Source organism: Gymnoscopelus microlampas, assembly GCF_963454915.1.
Source record: "Gymnoscopelus microlampas genome assembly, chromosome: 15".
In the NCBI taxonomy this organism is placed as follows: domain Eukaryota; kingdom Metazoa; phylum Chordata; class Actinopteri; order Myctophiformes; family Myctophidae; genus Gymnoscopelus; species Gymnoscopelus microlampas.
Genome location: NC_139952.1, coordinates 33,436,975 through 33,456,989, shown reverse-complemented (window position 1 = coordinate 33,456,989; position 20,015 = coordinate 33,436,975). Strand labels below are relative to the sequence as shown.

The 20,015-nt window shown below is 43.0% G+C and overlaps 1 protein-coding gene across 4 annotated transcripts in view; it reads right to left on the bottom strand.

Moving 5' to 3' along the window:
- cgnb (cingulin b) overlaps positions 1-20,015 on the bottom strand; it is a 32,538-nt gene that overhangs the window by 6,500 nt on the left and 6,023 nt on the right. For 3 of the 4 annotated variants that reach the window (XM_084079603.1, XM_084079601.1, XM_084079604.1), the window contains exons 2-17: positions 17,570-18,754; positions 17,348-17,448; positions 17,145-17,214; positions 12,914-13,023; positions 12,240-12,372; positions 11,355-11,567; positions 8,452-8,600; positions 7,588-7,614; positions 6,713-6,833; positions 5,806-6,018; positions 4,972-5,055; positions 2,912-3,166; positions 1,714-1,884; positions 1,356-1,517; positions 649-738; positions 397-480 (exon numbers count right to left, since the gene is read on the bottom strand). In XM_084079603.1, coding sequence (XP_083935729.1) covers positions 397-480; positions 649-738; positions 1,356-1,517; positions 1,714-1,884; positions 2,912-3,166; positions 4,972-5,055; positions 5,806-6,018; positions 6,713-6,833; positions 7,588-7,614; positions 8,452-8,600; positions 11,355-11,567; positions 12,240-12,372; positions 12,914-13,023; positions 17,145-17,214; positions 17,348-17,448; positions 17,570-18,733 — 3,147 coding nt within the window. In that variant the 5' untranslated portion in view covers positions 18,734-18,754. The remainder of the gene's footprint in view (positions 1-396; positions 481-648; positions 739-1,355; positions 1,518-1,713; positions 1,885-2,911; positions 3,167-4,971; positions 5,056-5,805; positions 6,019-6,712; positions 6,834-7,587; positions 7,615-8,451; positions 8,601-11,354; positions 11,568-12,239; positions 12,373-12,913; positions 13,024-17,144; positions 17,215-17,347; positions 17,449-17,569; positions 18,755-20,015) is intronic. The other variant, XM_084079602.1, reaches the window with a different exon arrangement.

Below are 20,015 nucleotides of genomic sequence, written 5' to 3'. Positions count from 1 at the left end.
TCTTGTTTAATGTGTAGTGAAACAGAGACTGGCTCACAAGGCCACTCAATAATAGAGAAATACGTTAAGACTTTTCTAATTTAACATTTTATATTTTTGGCAATTATGGAGACACAAGTTAGCCGGGGTATTATAGCATGGTATTATATTAAGTGAGCAAATCACAGTAACGGCACTTCAGACAGGTTAAACAATTCAGGGTCATACCACCCCATTCGTCGTGCAGTTATCTTCTCGTAACTGACTTGCTCTCAGTGCATTATCCCTCAAACACAACCCTTTCGTTCATCAAAAATGACGTATTTTCAACTGAAAATAATACACTTGTTGTGTGATACTTGCCGCAATGCTCATCATGTGGCGAGAGATAAACGTTGTATAGTGTGTGGTCAGTACCTGTCTCTCCAGTGCACTCTTGTCCATCTCCAGGTCATGTCTTGCAGAGCGTTCCTGCAACAGGTCTGCTCGCAGCTGGTCAATCTGTGAAAGAACGAGCAATGGAGAGGGAATATAAAGAGAAGAACATGTAGGCCACAGGGCTGTGCTGAACACTGCAATCTATATGGAAATCTTTTTTTGTCCCAGTGTCTTTGCATGCGTGGTTCATATTCAAATTATTTCCATGTTCACAGGGGATTTTAGCAGTACCTGCTCTCTGCTCCGTGCAATGCGGTCGTTCAGAAGCTCCACGCTGCTCCGCTCCTCATCCAACTCAATCTCCAGAGTCTTAATTTTATCCTGAGAAACACACAAAGAAATGTCCATTAATAAAAAATGTGTATGCACGCACGTGCACACACGCACGCGCATACACACACGCACGCGCATACGCACGCGCGGGCGGTAGAGAGATGGTGTGACTTTTCCCTGACAAGGTGATGTAATAAAAAATAACTGTAGCCTCACTACAGAGCATTTCATTTATTTTTTGCTAACCTCTACACCTTGCGGGCAAGACGTAATGGATGTGGAGGAACACACTATTCCTCCCAGTTCCTCTCCCTGCTGAACAGGCGCCCTGGCCCCAGACCAACATGTACGAATCACTAGTGCAGTGACAGAGATTGCCCTCCCCTCTCAGGTTCCCACCTTCGATCACGGCCAATTGTATTTTTTGGGAGTGCCTGGCCAAGCTGGAGGAACCACGGAGGATTCAAATCCATAATCTCTGCAGTGGTGGGCAGGAACTTTACCACTGTGCCACCCGAGCGCCTTTACAGTTATTTCTGATTTCTTGACCTCGTCATGGAAAACCATCCAGTCACACCACCTCAGCCGGTTGTTTGACCCTCACCACCATCTTTAGACCCCCCAGTGACCTTTTGACCAACCACCAGTGCTTCTTAACCCCTCACCTCTAACCCCCTGACCTCTCGGGCACGTTCACCGTGGCTGCTCTTCTCCGCATCCAGCTCGCTCTCTAAGTGTTTGAGGCGACTGCTGAGCAGGTCTCTCTCCAGCTGGGCGCTGTCTCTCTCCTCGCCACACACCAGTAGATCCTTCTTCAGACGAGAAACCTGAACACCAGGGGGGGAGGAGGTGAGCGGAGGTTTAGTTTCTCTTTATTCTTGATCAGCTGATGATCTAGATTACACTGCTTGGACATTTTCCCATTGCTGTAAAAGGGGCTACACTTCCCTGAGTAAATCAAAATAAGAACAAAACACTTTGCCAACCATTTTATTTTAGGCCCTTGTGTGTACTGTTCCATACCTCTTCCTGCAGTGTTTTGAGGTTGCCCTGAGCCCGCTGCAGCTCGGCCAACCTGTCCTTGCTGTTGCGCTGGGCATCCAGCAGGTCCTTCCTGGAGCGCTCCCGGTACTCATCCAGCTGGGTCTGCAGAGTCACCACAGACTGACGGGACTCTGACATCATAAGCTCCATCTGGACAGGGTGGATGAAAAGACAAAGAGAGAGAGAGAGTTATTTCTGATGTATTCAGGATGTTTCCAATTTTGTGCCTAATGAAGTGTCTTGTCATGACAAAGTGATTAAAATAAATTAACTAAGCTTATATTCAATAGAAAACAGAAACAAAGAACTCCCATGTCTTGTGATTAAAACCAATTATTATTAACAAAAAACAAATCTGGTGCTTTAGTTTGCGGACAGTCATCAGCTTAAAACAACATTTCGGTGAAAGGGCCTTTCATCAATACATTGTTTTTGTTCATTTAGAAAATAGTGATATCATTGTGAGTGAAGTGAAAACAGTTCTGGCTTTCTTTGTTGTCATCCCAAGATCTTCTGTCACACACCTTCCTACCTACACTCAAATGTGTAAAAGCTTTGTTTCGTCAGTAGAAAAGAAAAATCTTAGTTTAAATTGTTGAATTTAAGTTGGCAGATAAAGTGGTTTCATTCAAAGCCAAACTGGAACTATGGGGACAGTGAGTGAAGAGGGGCATACTTGACATGCTCCAACATTAGCAGGAATTTGGGGAGACTGACTGAGACCATCCTTCTCCCAGCTGGTGCGTGATCATAATAGCTTCACTGCAAGTGAAGTAATGCTAAAACTGGAGTTTGAGCATTACATCTCAACCAATAAACTTTGTGAAGAAGGAACAAACCAGAAACATTATTTTCCGTGCAAGCTACAATGATTTGCAATTACAAAATATAGTCATAAGAATAGAGAAACAAAGAAAGAAAATAAAAAAGTCAGATAACAGGACATCAATAGAAAGCAACCCCATTATGCAAGTATAAATAGAGCGAAATTAATAATGAATATGCCTACATATTTAATAGGTTTCGTAGACCCCGCCGGCAGTCTATTAAAATATTGACTACATGAGAGTAGCCCTCGGTGCAAAAAAGTTGGGGACCCCTGGTTTAGTAAAAGTAAAATAAAAGTGAAAAGATGTGAGAGAGACACTGGCGCGCAATTGAGTATAAGTGCACCCACCTCCTTGTTGATCTTGTCCAGGGCGCGGTCCAGGAGTCTCTTCTGCTCCTCCAGGTCATTCTTGCCCCGCCTCAGCGCATCCCTCTCCACGTCCCGCTCCTCCAGCCGCCGGCTCAGCTCGTCCCGCTCCTTCCCCAGGCGGGACACTCCTCTCTTGGCCTCCTCCAGCTGAGACTTCAGGGAGCGGTTGTCGTCCTCCAGGGCCTCCAGTGTCTCCTCGCTGTCCGAGGCCAGGGGCGCACTGGAGTGAATCCTCTGGAGAGCAGGAACACATGCATGGTTCAATACCCTGGGTTCATGCAGCAATGTCCAGTGTGTTCATTTAAATATTAACACTCTGGATGTTACTGTGTACAGTAGATATGAGGGGGCTTTGCTGTATGTGAATTGAAAAGTGAATGAATGAAACCATGTGTGCTGATATGGGTATTATGTTAATGATAATTCTTATGCAATCATTTATTCAAAGGACATTGTAGAGTGAGGGCAGAGAGGTGGACAATTTGTCTTTAATTTGCGTTAGTTTACATTTTCTCATTAAAACAACAAACAAACAAACAAATTTACCTGAATAATTGAGTCAATGTTGCCGAATAACGAGTCATTATTACTAAACATCATTGCACAGTTAAAGAAGTCATGGACGCTTGAATTATGTTTGTATATCAATTTCTTTTCCCAGGGACCATATCAATTTGTGGTTAAACATGCTTTAACCCATTAAGACCTGTTCGATTAATGCACGCCATTGTTTAATACAATTCAAAATATTACATAGGTTACATTACTCAAAAGTAAAATTACACAAAATATTCCCAGACACCTCCCCCCAATGTGATAAGTGCAAATCAGCAGATGCAACGCTACTGCACAGTTATGCCCTGTGTCCCAACCTACAGAATTTTTGGATAGAGATATTCAGACTATTTTCCAATATACTAGAGGTAGAGATAGATCCAGACCCAGTGTTAGTCATCCTGGGGGTATCAGAAGGGATGAAGAAATTACAACTACCTCAACAACGCCTTCTTTCATATGGCCTTATTGCTGCAAAAAAATTGATACTTTTATTTTGGAAGAAGAAAGAGACCCCCACAATCAAACTCTGGCTCAACGAGATGACAGAGTCCTTACATTTAGAAAGAATCAGATATATACTCAAAGATAAACTGAAAGATTTTGAAAAGATTTGGAAGCCTTTAGTCTCCTTTCTTAAAGGTTGAAAGGCTAATCCTTGTGGATGACCCGTGTCGCACGTAACCTGGGGCAGCACTTCTGGGGAGGGGGAGGGGAGGCGGGAGGGTCCCTTTGCTTTTTGCTTAAGTTTTTTTTTTTTTTTTTTTTTTCATGTTACCTGTCTGTTTTGTGTTTATGTCTGTTTGTTTTTGTTTAAAAAAAAAAGGAAGCTAAATGTACAACTATAACCTGTGCTTCACAATAAAAATATTTGAAACAAGACCTGGAACTGTGTCATTTTTAGATTTGAGCTAAAAAGCATTATTTTACACTTTGGGCTATTCAAAAATAGCAGATATACAGCGCGGCACCGAGTGCCGCGCTATGAGCTTGTAGATCTGCTATTTTTGAAAAATCGTGAAAATGTGTGCAAATCTTTGAATATATATATTTTTAAAGCGAACATTTTTAACTCAAATCGTTGCTTCTGGGGGTTCCTGGAACAAAATATTCTGATGGGGGTCCACGGCCAAATACATATAATTTTGGGGGTCCTTGACATTAAAAAGATTGAGCACCACTGATATAGAAACATACGTTTTTCAGAAAACTGTTGGGATTTAGGAGACATGTAGAATCGGCTTCAGGTCTCAATGGGTTAATACAATATGATAATGTGCCAATACATACTTCTAGACTATACTGAAATTAATGGAATCTTGTGGGCTAATTTACCACATCAACTCTGGGTTTTTACATCCTTTCACTGGAAATCATATGTGGGAGTGTTGTGCGAGGGACGGCTGTTCCTTTGTACCATACATATGTGCCTGTGTGTAATGCTATAGTCATATGCATGTGGTTATTGTGTGGTTGTGTAGTACCATGCGGGCCAGTCTCTCCCTGAGACGAGTGTTTGCTTCCTGAAGCTCCTGGTTGGTCCCCTGGTCTGCTGCGGTCTTCACTGACTGTAGACACAGAGAGAAATATAGCTTGAGACATATGGGCTAAATTTAAAAATGAAATTCTAATACACAGACAGCTATAACCTTTAGGAACAGCTGACTGTTTCCGTGAAATAGACTGACCTCATGAATGCAATAACATTTTTGTGGACATTGCAATGAAATAATAGCCAACAGGACTGCCTCATAAAATGGCCCTGACACACATTTTGATGTGATCTGATTTAGCTTGGTCCATGAAGCTGAATGATCATGTGAATTCATGTCGAACCTCTGAGCCCTTATATATATTTTAAGTAAGCCTTGCCGAACCACGAGGCCCATAGGGCAGGTGCCTATCTCCCGTTTCTGTAGCGTGAGGCAGCACGGACTTACCCCCAATCCAACCCTTGATGCCAAGCAGGGAGGCATTGAATCCTATTTTCAGAGTCTTTGGTCTCTGACCTCCCAATCTCAGGATGGAGACTATAGCCACAAGGCCACTGAGCTGGTATGGATGGATACTTTACTTTATACATGATTTGTTCATTCAATACATGAACATGAAAAGAATCAGCTGAACCAATGAAAGGAAGGAGGCATGGCTAAAGACTTATGCCTCAAGACAAATTGAGACAGAGATCATCTCTAACAATGAAGAACTTGATACTGGGAAGGCTGTTTCAAAGGCAATATGTATGGTGCGATACATATTTTTTAAATCGAGTTGCAGGCCAACATTTTCATGGATCTAGAAACCTGAAGACACTTCACCTCCTTCATCTTCTCCACCGCTTTCTCCATCTCTGCCTTGTCTTTCTTGGCTTGGTCCTTCACCCTGTCCATCTCAGCCTTCAGCTCAGCCTCCCTCTCCTCGCCAGCTCTCCTCAGGGCCTCCATCTCTTCACTCTTCTTGTCCAACTCGGCGTTTAGACGGTCGAGCTCTGAGCGCGCCCTCTTCAGATCGTCATGGCAACGTTGAAGGTCCTTGAGATTTAAGTGATCAAAGATGAATAATAATGCTCATGAGGGGAGGGATGTGTCCGAGTGTGTGTGTGTGTGTGTGTGTGTGTGTGTGTGTGTGTGTGTGTGTGTGTGTGTGTGTGTGTGTGTGTGTGTGTGTGTGTGTGTGTGTGTGTGTGTGTGTGTGTGTGTGTGTGTGTACTAGTACTGATAACTTTGTGAGGACATTTCTCTGGTCCACGCTTCTCAAGAGGCTATTTTAGGGCTAAAATTAAGGTTAAGGGTTATGGTTAGGTATGCAGTGGTGTGGTGATGGTTAGGGTGAGAGGTTAGGGAATGAATGTTGTCCATGGAAACTGAAAGTCCCCACAAATAGATATACTGTAACATATATAGCAGTGTGTGTGTGTGTGTGTGTGTGTGTGTGTGTGTGTGTGTGTGTGTGTGTGTGTGTGTGTGTGTGTGTGTGTGTGTGTGTGTGTGTGTGTGTGTGTGTGTGTGTGTGTCACATTATGATTGTGAAGAAGCTTTCAGTCACAATAAAGACCATAGAGACTTAGGTTAAGATATAAATAATGAATGTGTGCATAGTAGCAAATACACACACACACACACACACACACACACACACACACACCCCCAACAGAGAAGATAAACCCACACAATTTGTCCCACATAAGAGCTTTAATCCATGCACCCTTGCATGTAGGCGAATTACCTCTGCATACGAGTGCTCATCGTCAAACCCCGGCATTTGTTTCTTCATTGCCAAAAGTGAGTCTTGGAGATCCTTCAGCTCTCCCTCAAATTCCTCCTTTTCCAAACGAGATTTCAGAAGCCTGGGGAGAAACAGACAGTAAAGACATACACAAACACAGTCTAAGCGCCATGTGATTGAACTTGGATGCTATCCACACACACATGAATAGTGTATGCATGCATAGATACACACAGACGCACATAAACACAATCTCAATAGCTACAGCACCAAAGATACCAACAAAGGAGAAAACTAAGCACTAAACTAAGCACATCACTCTAAGCCTTAGAGACAAATTCTGAATGTTATTTAGTTTTTATCCCTTGGAGTCTAAGCGATAAAAGCAAAACAACGTCCAAAATGTGTCTCGTTTAGGAAGAGATATTTGCTACTTGATTAATCACCACACATACCGCCTTTAACTTCTTAAGAACACAGACAAACTACAGTTACATTTCACTTACAAATCCATGCCAATCATGTTAATTGGAATTGATCAAAGTGTTCAAAATATTTTGTACACCGATTTGAACGCCTACAAAAAGGAATCACAGGTAATGATAACTTGATTGAGATGGTTATCAAATTAATTAATTTCATTGGATTGGTTTAAATCTGGGTTGATGATTTGCTTAGAGGATTAATAAGGTAAAGTTTTATAATAAAAGCATTATAGTTAGTAAGGCTCATCAAAAGTCAGTCATTAGAGAGTAAATATTTTGAGATATAAACACGCAAAAAATAAACACATGTCCATATCTCATGAGGTTTTGATCACAGGGAACTAAGCTATGCTTCTCAAACCAAACAGTGAAATTAATTTCTTCTCTCACATTTGACTGCTGCTGGGCTGCACGTTCCTGCCCAACAAAGAGTCGAGTGAAAAAGAATGCATGCATTACAAAGAAATACAATATAAGAGCTCTGGACCAAAGCCAGTTGGACACAATGGTGTTATAATAGACTGAACAAATGTCCTGTGCCATACAGTAACAATACCATGCAGTAAAATCTAAGTCTCAGCATTGATCCTGTATTGTGTATGTACATTTGTATAAATTTCTTGTACATTTTCATAAGCCCACTCTATAATGCATTACAAACATGCTTATAATGCATTATAATCTGCTTATCACACTGTGGTATAATAGTTAAAGTACAAGCACTATTAACAATGCTTTATAACAATAATGATAACATAAGGATTTTACTGTGTACTGTAGGTGGCGCCACTGATAAAGTAACCCTTGACTCTATAGGCAGCTATAAACTCCAGATTAATCCATCCAACAACTGGGTGGGTGGATTAATACAAAATGAAGTCACTGAGCAGCGGTGATAAGCAGTGAGGTCGTCATCTCAGCACACGTAATTGTTTTTACTCTCCACCCACTCACCCTTCCAATGGCAAGTTCGGAACCAGAAGGAAGCGGGGTCAACCCTCAAAGGAGTATGATGGTGTCTTATCAATAAGGAACTTTAGGTGGATAAGTGAGTTAGGTGGGTGGATGGATTAATTTGGAGCATGTAGCTACCTTGAGTAGGCCTAGTGAGCCTACTGTACATAGATACATAGTTAGCTGCACATGGCAATGAGAAAGATCCAGTACTTATTAGAGCATGTTGTATATGTTGATATTTCGCATATGTGTATTATTTACATTATGTGGAGTTCCCTGCCATAGTGACACACTTACTCTTGCTTAGTACTGTTCAGCTCTTCTGATGTGGCTTCCAGCAGGGTCTTCCACTGTTCCTCCTGGTCTCTGCAACCATCTAGTTCTTCTTCCAGAGAGACAATGGAAGCATTTACCCTCTGTCTCTCCTCCTCTATCTGCCCCTGCGACTAATAAACACACACACACACACACACACACACACACACACACACACACACACACACACACACACACACACACACACACACACACACACACACAGACACACACACACACACACACACACACACACACACACGTTATTTGAATATGTGTATAAGCAAAATACGTGTCCATACATTCAAAGCATAATATCATATGCACATCATATTCCTGGTATTCCATTACAATCTGATATGCAAATAACAGACAACTGGGGTGAAATGAGAGTGATGTACAGTATTTAACATCAAAGGTGTGGATCAGTGTGTGACGCAAGGGGAAATGAAGAAAGGGATACTCTCATCCTCCCTGTTGGTTGGTTCACCTATACTGTAAGTACTCATATCAATTCCTTTTTGTTGTCTAGACACTGTATATATAGAGCAGAGGCCTGACGTTGTCCTCCCGACCCTGAGCAAAACTTTTTTTGTGACAGTGACAAGGAAAAACTCAGGCAGAACCTAATCTCTCAAGACAGACAGCACCACTGCCTTAAACATGTAGTGTTGTTGTTAGTAGGAATAAACACAAAAGCACCCAGGATGAAGTGGACTACAAAAGGGGAGGAGACAAACCAAATCCTGTTTCTACATGAAAAATTAGGTGGTGCCCCCAGAGGCAAAAACAAAGGGGGAAAAAGGTTTTCTTTTTCTTTTTTTTTAACCGAATGGATTCCCAGATTGGGCAGAACCAGGCTCTAGGGTGGCCATCTGGCTTAGCTGTGTCTGTACCATGTACTGTGCCATAGACAACGGTTCGCTTGCCCTGCCTGAACCTCAGGAGCCTAATATTTCCCATGGCCAGCCCAGCGGAGGATTCCCCTTTGGACGAGTGGCAGATGTTTGGTTTCCCATGCTGGAGCTTGTCAATCAAACTACTTTGATGGCCCTCTAGCCTCTAACTGTCAACCTCTACCACAGACTGCCTTGAACTGTCAACTGCTTATTTCTCCTTCTAGTCTACTCAGTACTTTTCCCTGACACTACTGTCACTTTCTCCAAAGTCTGACTTACAATTTATTCCTCCATATGGGCTCCGAGTGTTCACTGCTCTACAGGTCTCTTAAATAGCCTACCTGCTGTAAACCAAGCTGCTGTAACGCAAGTCTCTCCCCCTCTTGCTGTTTTTCTGTTTCTGACTGAACATATTGGTCTACTATGCAATGTAGCCAAACGTTATAATATCTTCATTCTTGGCACAAGCCAGGCATCAGTCCTGTAGTTATGTGATGTATGGCCATTATTGACGCATGCAACAAGATGTTAACACATAGGGTGTGTGTGTGTGTGTGTGTGTGTGTGTGTGTGTGTGTGTGTGTGTGTGTGTGTGTGTGTGTGTGTGTGTGTGTGTGTGTGTGTGTGTGTGTGTGTGTGTGTGTGTGTGTGTGTGTGTGTGTGTGTGTGTGTGTGTGTGTGTGTGTAAGATTAGAAACCTGACAACAATAGCCTTTCACAGAAGAAAGGCCATTTGAGTTAAATGCAACCACTTCCTTGTAAGGATTTGGCAAACACTCCACACTTTATAAGTTGTGTCCTGTGTCCAAAGTGTTCTCCACAAGAACACTGACTAACTGGTAAAACAGGACCTGTCAGTGTCAAATGAAATTGAAATGATCTTCTCCAAACAACTAATCTGAAACAAACAATTCATGATACCTTGATGATGATATGTCTTAACTACCAATTATTTATTTGCATAAACTGTGGGCAATGTTCTCAGCCTTCAAACATCTTGTTGCTTCTGTCTTTTATTATTGTAGAATTACATATAATAACAATTGGGTATTGTATTGAATAAAATGCAAATGAGGAATAAAACAAATAAGGAAATAATAATTTATACCGTTAGCAAACAAAAAAAACTGTAAATTACATTCAATAGATAGGACAAAACAAAGTATCCTGAGCAGCTTCCTTTACCTGAGCGTGCACATCACAGAGGACTTGACATAAAAAAATACACACAAAGACTGTGGCCAAAGAAGACTAGGCAACACCTGTATCACCTCTGAGAAGGTTCAAGGTCTCGGAGATGGTCCTGAAATCTCTTTACTTTGCTACCACTCAGAGCACCCTCACGGAAGGTGGTGCAGTCAGCTGAGTGCACCGAGGCCCGCCCTGTAGCTAGGGAAGGGAGGTCACCGTGGTCCACGGGGACCACTCCCCTACCTACAGGACTCATTCAACAGCAGGTGTTTGAGCAGAGTTAAAGGGATTCTGAATGATAAATATCACCCCAGCAACTGACTATGTGTGCCGATGCGGACAAGCAAAACACCTGAGGTGTCTCAAGGGCAAACTGCCTTCAATCTGTAAACACCCCTAGTTGCTCACAACAGAGCATACACTGTCATCAGTTCCACAAATATTGTACTTGCACATGTTGTGACTATACAGTGACTCTGTACAAGGCTAGAAAGTCGGTCATTCTGGCTGTCTGTGCGTTTGTCCGCAGGTAATCTTGCATACAGCTGGACCAATCAGCACCACATTCAATAGAAGTCAATAGGGCTTGGATTGGGCACCTTGCACAGATTTAGAGTCATAAGTAATAGACTGACTAACTGACGTCACAGCAGGCTGGCCACATGAAGTCCGAGATCCATATGAGGCCACGCCGTTCCCATGTGGCTCTTGAGGTCCCCAACATTAGATTGTATTACTTATATTATATCCATGATTATTATCTAGTGGGCTCGTTCTTTTGAGGAGGCAGCTTACCTGGGTCACCTGCTCCATGGTTTTCCTCAGCTTCTCCATGTCTTCGCTGTACTGCTCCCTCAGGGCCTCCACCTCCTGGTCGTGGCACTCCACCTCGTCCTTCAGCGCCCCCTTCAGGGCGGTCAGCTCTCGCTCTCGCTGTCGCAGCGTCTCCTCCTGGCGCTGGCGCAGCACGGCCGCCTCGGCCAGCTCCGCCTCCAGCGACCTCACATCCTGCAGGAAGAGGAAGTGAGAGGATGAGAGAGAAGACATAAAACAAATCAGGGAGAAGAAGAAGACCAGAAGGATGGAGAGAGAGGGGGGTCAGAGAGCAAGAGAAAGAGGTAAACATGAGGTGGAGAGAGAGACATGCCGAGACAGAACGGAAGCGAGGGAGAGAGTGAGCAAGGGAGAGAAAGAGAGAGAAAAGGAGGAAGTTGGGGAATGAGGGGGATAAAGACAGGATGAGCAAAGGGGAGAGAACGAGACAGGAGGAGAGAAAGGAAAGAGAAAGAAAGAGAGAGAGAGATAGAATGCAGACAGAGGTATGGTAAAGCTATGGAGTGAGCATTTAATTGTTTTTTAATTGTTAGATAATTAGCTTTCTTCCAAACCAGAACGTATGCTTGCTTGCACAGGAAATCCAGAGTGATAATATAACTCAGGAAAGTGTAAAAATGGACCCTTATGGGCCCACTGGACTTTTCTGTGTACCGAGTTTGTGCTGGTACATACATATGTGTGTTTTTGTGTGGAAGACTGACTTAAACTGACCTTTACTTGTGTATGTGTTCATATATTACTGTGTGAAGTCAGCCTTCACACAAGTAAACACACATGTGTTATTACATCTGCATACACAGTAAAATCCACAAGTGTTGTGTGTGTGTGTGTGTGTCTTAGTACCGTCTGTAGTGAGTCTGTGTGAGGCGAGTTCTCTGACACTCTCCTCAGTTCCTCCTGAAGTCCGGCTAACTGGTCCTCTTGCTGGCGCACGCGAGACTCCGCCCCCTCCCTGGCCATACGCAACTCAGCCAGCCTGCACACACACACACACACACACACACACACACACACACACACACACACACACACACACACACACACACACACACACACACACACACACACACACACACACACACACAGTGAACACTCCACCAACCAACTATCAGTAATCAATTCAATCATTAAGATTTCAATTCATCTCGCAATTATCCAACTGAAAGAATCTATCTGCAAAAGATTAGATTATTATGATCTTTTTTTTTTTTTTTTCATCAAAACAATTCAAGAATAGGAAAAATAGCAGATCTACAAGCTCAAACCGTGACACATTGCAAGCATAAAGATTGACTATTTCTGCTATTTTTGAAAATAGGGCTTAAGTGCGACAGTAAATATGATATACACAGACACAATAACAGTCACTTTTATCTTCGATTGTACTTTCCTTGGAGAACCTTTATCATGGGCCACGCGCTTTATCGTGTTATTGTCCTATGACAAACCCCACCCATCAAATGACAAAAGCAGGTTAAAACTATAATTCTAGCAGATACAAACACACACACACTTACTCATCATGAGCCTGCTGTAGCTCTATTAGGTTGCGGTTCAGCTTCTCCTGGAGTTTAATGTATTCATTCGAACTCTCCTCCTCTTTTTGATTCCCATCAGATCCTGCCTTCTACACACACACACACACACGCACACACACGCACACACACGCACACGCACAAGGATGAGGGAGAGACAGAGAAAAGACAGACATAACATCTTTTCCTATGTTCAGACACCTTTCATTCCATATTTCAGAGTGATGCTTCTTTCACTTTATTCGCCATGTTGACAGAAATATATACTTTTTTTTTCACATTTCGAACAAACTGTCAATCAAACTGTAGGGAAACAAATCCCAACTTCCAAAAAGTTCCACATTTACCTCCGGAAACGAAAACAGCTCATGTGCCCCAAGTTATAATGTCTGGATAGCATACCAGCAGAAGGGCCAGCCAGAACATTTTACACAGGGTGTACAAAAACATCTCACACCGCCCCATCCCACTGTTTGTCAAGGTTCTCAACCCATGAATAGAAAGTCTAAGCACAGCTTTCCAGTGAAACCCCTCTCATCGTCCTCCTACACACTCCTTATAGAGCACAACAGATAGAGAGAGAGAGAGAGAACAGAGAAAAGGAGGAGAAAGAGAGAGAGATAGAGAAAGATAGGGGAGAGAGAGCCATATTGGTTGCTTCCAGCTCTACAGAGCAAAGAAAGAGAGAGCTAGAGGGAAGAAAAAGACAGACAGAACGAGTGACGTGCGCAGGGACAAACATTCCATTTCTTATCATCAGTTACAGATTACAGAGACATTTTGCATAGATCCATTTCATGCTGATCTCATAAATAATCACATACTGGGACTCTTTATCCTCTCTGTTCTGACAAACAGAAGTGAAAGTGACATAATTGAGCAGATGGGAGAGCTAATTTTATTGTTTTGGAAGCCTTCAAAAAGGAAATTGCATCAATAGTAAATTGCATCAGTTAACTCCATTACGTTAATTAATTAGAGACCCACTTCTAACGAGCTAGTTCATACAGCTTATCTGATATACAGAGCCGATATATGGTTTCATGCAAATTAGATGCTGTGTAAAATATCAAACAATGCCTGGTCTTGAATCATAGAAAATAATAAATAAACGCTTGCACACTGAGGGTTCCAATGCGACAGATGCAGTGGTGGAAAGTAACTAAGTACATTTACTCAAGTACTGCATTTCCACTTTTCAGTACTTTTACTTCTACTCCACTACATCTCAGAGGCAAATATTGTACTTTTACTCCACTACAATTATTTGAAAACTTTAGTTACTAGTTAGTTACTTTGCAGATATAAATCATTATATTATAAAACATACATTAACCACTTCAGCCCTATTTTATACATAGGCTATTTGAAAATAGCCGATCTACAAGCTCACAACGCGACGTAGATCTGCTATTTTCAAGGTCTGAGGAAGAGCTTTGCGCTCGAAACGCCACCGTTTTTTTTTTATATGCAATAAAGCATCGGTCGCATTGGAGCCCTCAGTGTGCAAGCGTTTATTTATTCTTCTCTATACTGTTCGCTCAGCACCTGCCCAAACTTGGGTTGGGGATGTGCATGTCGGTTCTCTCTTTTCATGGTCTTGAATCATAGACATACACTTCTAGTAGTCTTCGGTGATCGTGATGTTTTGACAAATGAACACTGGCGGTTTGTAATGAACTCCTAGACATTTTGATTGTTTGATTTATTGAATTAGATAAATGTCAGGGGGCAGGGCTATCAGGTTTTCTGACGATGAGACTTCTCTTGAAGTATGCAATTACAAATTACAAATACACATTACATAGACCACCTGCCTTGGCTCCAGGTAACCTAGGTAACCTGAAACACCAGCATGGGTTCTCGCAAGTTACTAAAGAGGAAATGTTATCCCGTTTCAGTGCAACCACTGACTTGACTACCAGAAACTACAGCACTAAATACTGCAGTAACCCATCCAAGAGAGACCATTGAGGCTCAGAGAGATAGCGAAGAGATATCAAGCGTATTAAAGACACTTGAACTCTGTTGACACCACATTGGGTCCAAAGAGACTTTGAAGCACAAATAAATCAAATCAAAATTATTAATTGAGAGGCCATTAACCACTTACACCCTATATTCTTGGTTGACTGGATCCCTCTGCGCTCTATACTTGGCCGCCTCCTTTTTCCCTCTACATCAAATCTCTTCGCAGAAAATAGCCCATCTACAAGCTCACAACGTGAGGCGTTGTGAGCTTGTAGACCTGCAATTGTCAACAAATATTCCCCTTTATAACAGGCCCAGAAAAGGGTACGCTAGGGTGTATTTGGTTAAACATGCATAGTTAAATTAATCTGGATACTGCACACATTTCATAAGCCTTAGGCTTTGGCATGGATCAACACATCCTGAGCTTTGTCTAACTCATAGAGTTTTTACATCAATTACCTTAAATTAACACTAATAAATGAGTGGATTGAGCACATTTTGCTGCCAGTCAGTCTTTCATCTATGTTGTGGTATTGGCTTTTACTTATTATTGAAGGTACAATCTGAGCAAGGGTATTCAGAATCAAATAGTTGGATATATCTCAACATAATGCTAGAAGTAGACAAAGCAAAAATAATGGGTTTCAAGTTTGATTTAGCAACACTGGTATTGGCACTGAACATTTCCAAGTGATAACAAATAACTACGGTCTTATTGAATAATGCATTTATCTGCATTATGCATTTATATTTGGTTTAGTCCCTGAACAGGGAGATTAATTAACTAGGGGGGGAATTATTTGAAATCCAAAAGCTATTGCAATGCTGTCTGTATTCTGTTAAATAGTTCACCATGGATCCATCCTAATGGATGAGTGAGCTACTGCCGAGAACGATGAGCTATGGTGGAAAGTACAGGGTGCCATGGTTACATGGAAAGACATGGTGCCACCTTTTAAACAGGACCGTGCAGAAAATGGAGCCACACCGGCCGGCAGGCTGGCCAACCCCCAGGTAGTGCAGGGTTCCACTCCAACTCAATTATTGATGGATCTCAATGGCTGAGTCCTTAACACACTGGCCCCTAATCAGCTTTCCTCTGCAGGTGCAGCGTTGCCAAGAGACCATGCGAGGGGGAACGATTTGCAGGCAGGCAGGCATGGTAAAAAACACAACAGTTACGCAACGAGGGATCATACATATACTGAAGTGCTTATACTGTACAATATGCTGTCATGCATGTGCCCATTATGAGAGGATAAGAAACCAAATGGATAGCTCAGGAACAGATGTATATTCATACAAGTTGGAGGCTCAATGGCTGCCGTGTGCAAATATCATAACAGCCAGAGTGGAATGTGCCCTAATTAGGTGTCAGAGGAGCATAAAGGTTTTGGGATGGAGCCCAAAAAATACCCATAAAATACACAGCACGCCACTTGATTTCATTTTTGCATTTTTTTGACTTGCCAAAAGAGCACCCTTGGAGACAGTAAGAATAGATGAAATAGCATTTTATACCCTCACAAAAGAGGGCAGACTACCAACCAAGATGTTACCCTCACCACACAAACCATTTAATAGTGGAAAATACTCTTAAAAACAGCAAAACTATTTGCACTGATGAATGATTTACCAGTTCAAACTGATGATGACCTTGTAAGGTAATTTTACAGCTTGGTGTGCTCTAAAGCAGGGGTCTTCAACAGGGGGTCCGGGACCCCTAGGGGGTCCTCAGAGTTACTACAGGGGGTCCACCAAATCTTTGTGTGATATGATTTTTTTTACCTTAACCACTTGAACCCTACCATCCTTTTTCTGAGGAGAACTTTAGCCAAAAATAGCAGATCTACAAGCTCACAACACCTCGCGCTGTGAGGCGTTGTGAGCTTGTAGATCGGCTATTTTTGGCAAAGAGGTATAGGTGTAGAGGGAAAAAAAGAGCAGGCCAAGTTAAACAATTTTATACAATATAGAGGGGGTCCCTGCTTCATCTCCCTCTCTTTTAGGGGTCCTTGGCCTGAAAAAAGACCCCTGCTCTAAAGGCTGTTGTCTTACAAGTTGGGGCTTTTATAGATCTTAGATTGACTGACTCTTTATGTCAGACAACTGCAGAAATGTTACACTACTACCATCCCCACTAATACTACTTCCACAGAACGAATAACCACTATGTTAAACAAAATGTTATTCCTTCTAATCTGAAAGAAAGGCCTAATACACAAGGGTCACATCATACCTTGACACTGCGGGTCGTTTCATAGACGAGGTTGACCTTTCTTTTGATGGATGCATCACTTTCACTGGTGCTGAAGAATAAGTATTATGAAGGACACAGTGTTTTTAATGAGATCAATGTAACTGTAGCTATAGTCTTTAATGAGATCAATGTAACTGTAGCTAGTCAAGTGAGCTTTTTTTGTGTTTTGTAGCCTCAGTTACCCCAATTTGAGGATGTTGTAGATCGCTTGTTTGGCTTGTGCTTCCTCCCCATCTCTGACATCAGCACTTTGATTCTGGTTCCTCGGAACTGCAGGAAACTCCTTTAAAGAGACAACAAATATCTGGACAGTCAGCTTAGCTACTTTGAACGCTTACAGACTAATTAGCTCAGCCAAATGGAAGAAAATGACACAACCTGCCTGTGAATATTATGATACCTACTGGTTTTTTTGGTATAGCGGGAGGGGTGTCCTTGGCAACAAAGTTCCCTGGTGACTGGTTGCTCAGCTTGGGGGCAGTATGTGTTGTCACCTTGGCAACAGAAGCAGGGCTCTTTCCCAGACTACTGCTTTGCGGGGCAGATGATGTCATGGAACTGGACGAAGACGGGGAGGAGAACTGTGAGAGAGGAGCAGCGTAGGGGTTTGGAGTGGGAGAGGGAGGAGAGACTTCAGGTCGATTGTCCTTTCGAGCATCCAGGCTTCTGGAACGCCTGCGTTCTTCAAACCTGAGCCGCTGCCTTGCACCAGCACGGCCCCTGGTTTGCTGCGGAGCGCTGCCTGGAGTGCTGCTGTTGAACTTGTTGATGAGCTTGTTGATTGGAGCCAATGAGTCTGTGTCTATTGCTGGAACGGGCTCTTCCTCAACTAACACCGGAGGAGGAGGCTCTGGGAAAGACTCCACGAAAGAATCCAAGCTCATTTTTTTCCCACTGTACCTTCCAAGTGAGCCAGTGGGCCCAGCGCCATTCTGCTTGAGCCCTCTGGACCCAAACCCATTTAAATTGACCGGTTTCAGTCCCGCCTCATTAAGCTCCTCCCCATTGGCCCAGCCTCTGTCCTTTCTCTCCACACCATTGGTTGCTGACTTGGGCCGGAGCTCGCCCATCATCCTCTCTGTCTGCGTTTTTTTCACGGCCTCAGGCTCACCCTCTCCATGACTACCTGCCTGGCCGTCCCCAGGGGGTCTTTTGAACGGGCTTCTGAAGGCATCCGCGACCTCGTTCTCTTGCGGAGAGACAGGGGAGCTGCCCATGCTTCGAGTGGAGGCATAAGGGTTTGTGGGGTCTGATCTTTGCCAGCCTTTTGGAAGGCTGTTGTAGGGGGATGGGGGTCCTGAGCAGGAGGTGGTTGGAGAATGGGCCTGGGTCTTCAGCTGAACCCCGTAGGAGTCTCCTTTCTCTCCATCTTTTAGGACCACGTAGGGCTGCCCAGAGATGCCCTGAACTCGTACGGCGACTCCATACTTATTTGAAGGGGGAGTGGCATTGTTGCCTCCTCTGGACTTTTCAGGGTACCCCCCACCTGTGTCATGGAGGTCCTTGATGAAACGGATCTGAACACCGTAATCCACGAGTGGCTTCTTGTCTGTGGAGAGGGCGCTCATGTTGACTTCCTGGGATTTTTTCTGAGCAGACAAGGGAAGAGATAAGAATATGAATTCAAGTTAGCAGAGTCAACAGAGTTACGAGAACAGAAGAAAGAGATATAAAATAGGTTTATTGACTTCAGATAGTCAGTACACAATACAGATAAAAACACACAGATACACTGAAACACAGCACAAGAAACAAAACAAACACATAGGTAGAAAAAAAAATATTTTTGGTGAATTTGAGGTGAATCAAGCGACTGAAATGCCATATTCATACGCTAGCCATTTTGCTCTTATATCATACTTTGGTCGAGTTTCCCTGGTGGGGATCTGATCCCAAAGCAGCATGCCCTATTGCATCTCAATGTCCTGTACCTGCAACCAGATGGTTTTGGCTTTGCGTATGACTGCTTTTGAGTCAGGTCTGTGATGGTGTGCATGCTACAGTATAGGCCAATAATGGTCGAGGCTGTGTAAGATAGTTTTTCAGGATATTCGTGACAGAGAGTGAGTAAATACAAATAGATTTGGCCACACAGGATGGGTTCTATTATGCTGTGTTATAGGAGTAATAGGTGGTGGAGTGTGTGCGGTTTATGAATGATGAACGTGTTGACAGCATATCAGCCCATGGAGTGTTCATTAAAAGTCAGTTTGTTGTGCAGGGTGAAAGAGGTACTTCAAGTGCTCCACCTGTTATCAGTGATTAGCCTATTAGCTGTTATTCGATTGGCCTCTAACATGTGCTTGCAAACCATTATTATGTGCAGACCCACAAAGAGGTTCCCACTACACAATAACCTAAGATGTTGCCCTACTAAAATTACCCTTTGACCAATTTCTATCCTCTGCTTTGCTGGCAGTCGTGACTCGTTGCATATGACTTTCATTACCAACATTAAATTACAGATGACTAACTCAATAAGATACTCAGCCTGTCTCGATTTCCACTGCTCCTCTCTTCAAAGCCGTTTCCCTGATTCTAAGAGTTTGGTGTGAATGACCTACTTTCTCCCCAGGTGTGGTCGAAGTATGATTCCCCTGGCATATGACACTGCCTGCCTGGTATATCTTGATGAAAGTGTCATCTACCATGCCTGCTCTGTAGGCCAAATAGCTTCTTTCATAAGAATTGTTTTTTTGTCAAGCCAAATATGCCACTGGGTCACTGGCAACCTGTTTGCTCAGGTTCACAACTACTTTTTCAGATTGCACACTGAGAGGCTGATAGGAAAGAGGGAGTGTGTCTGTTTGTGTGTTACAGATATAGGGCGGCAGTGGCTCAGGGGTAGAG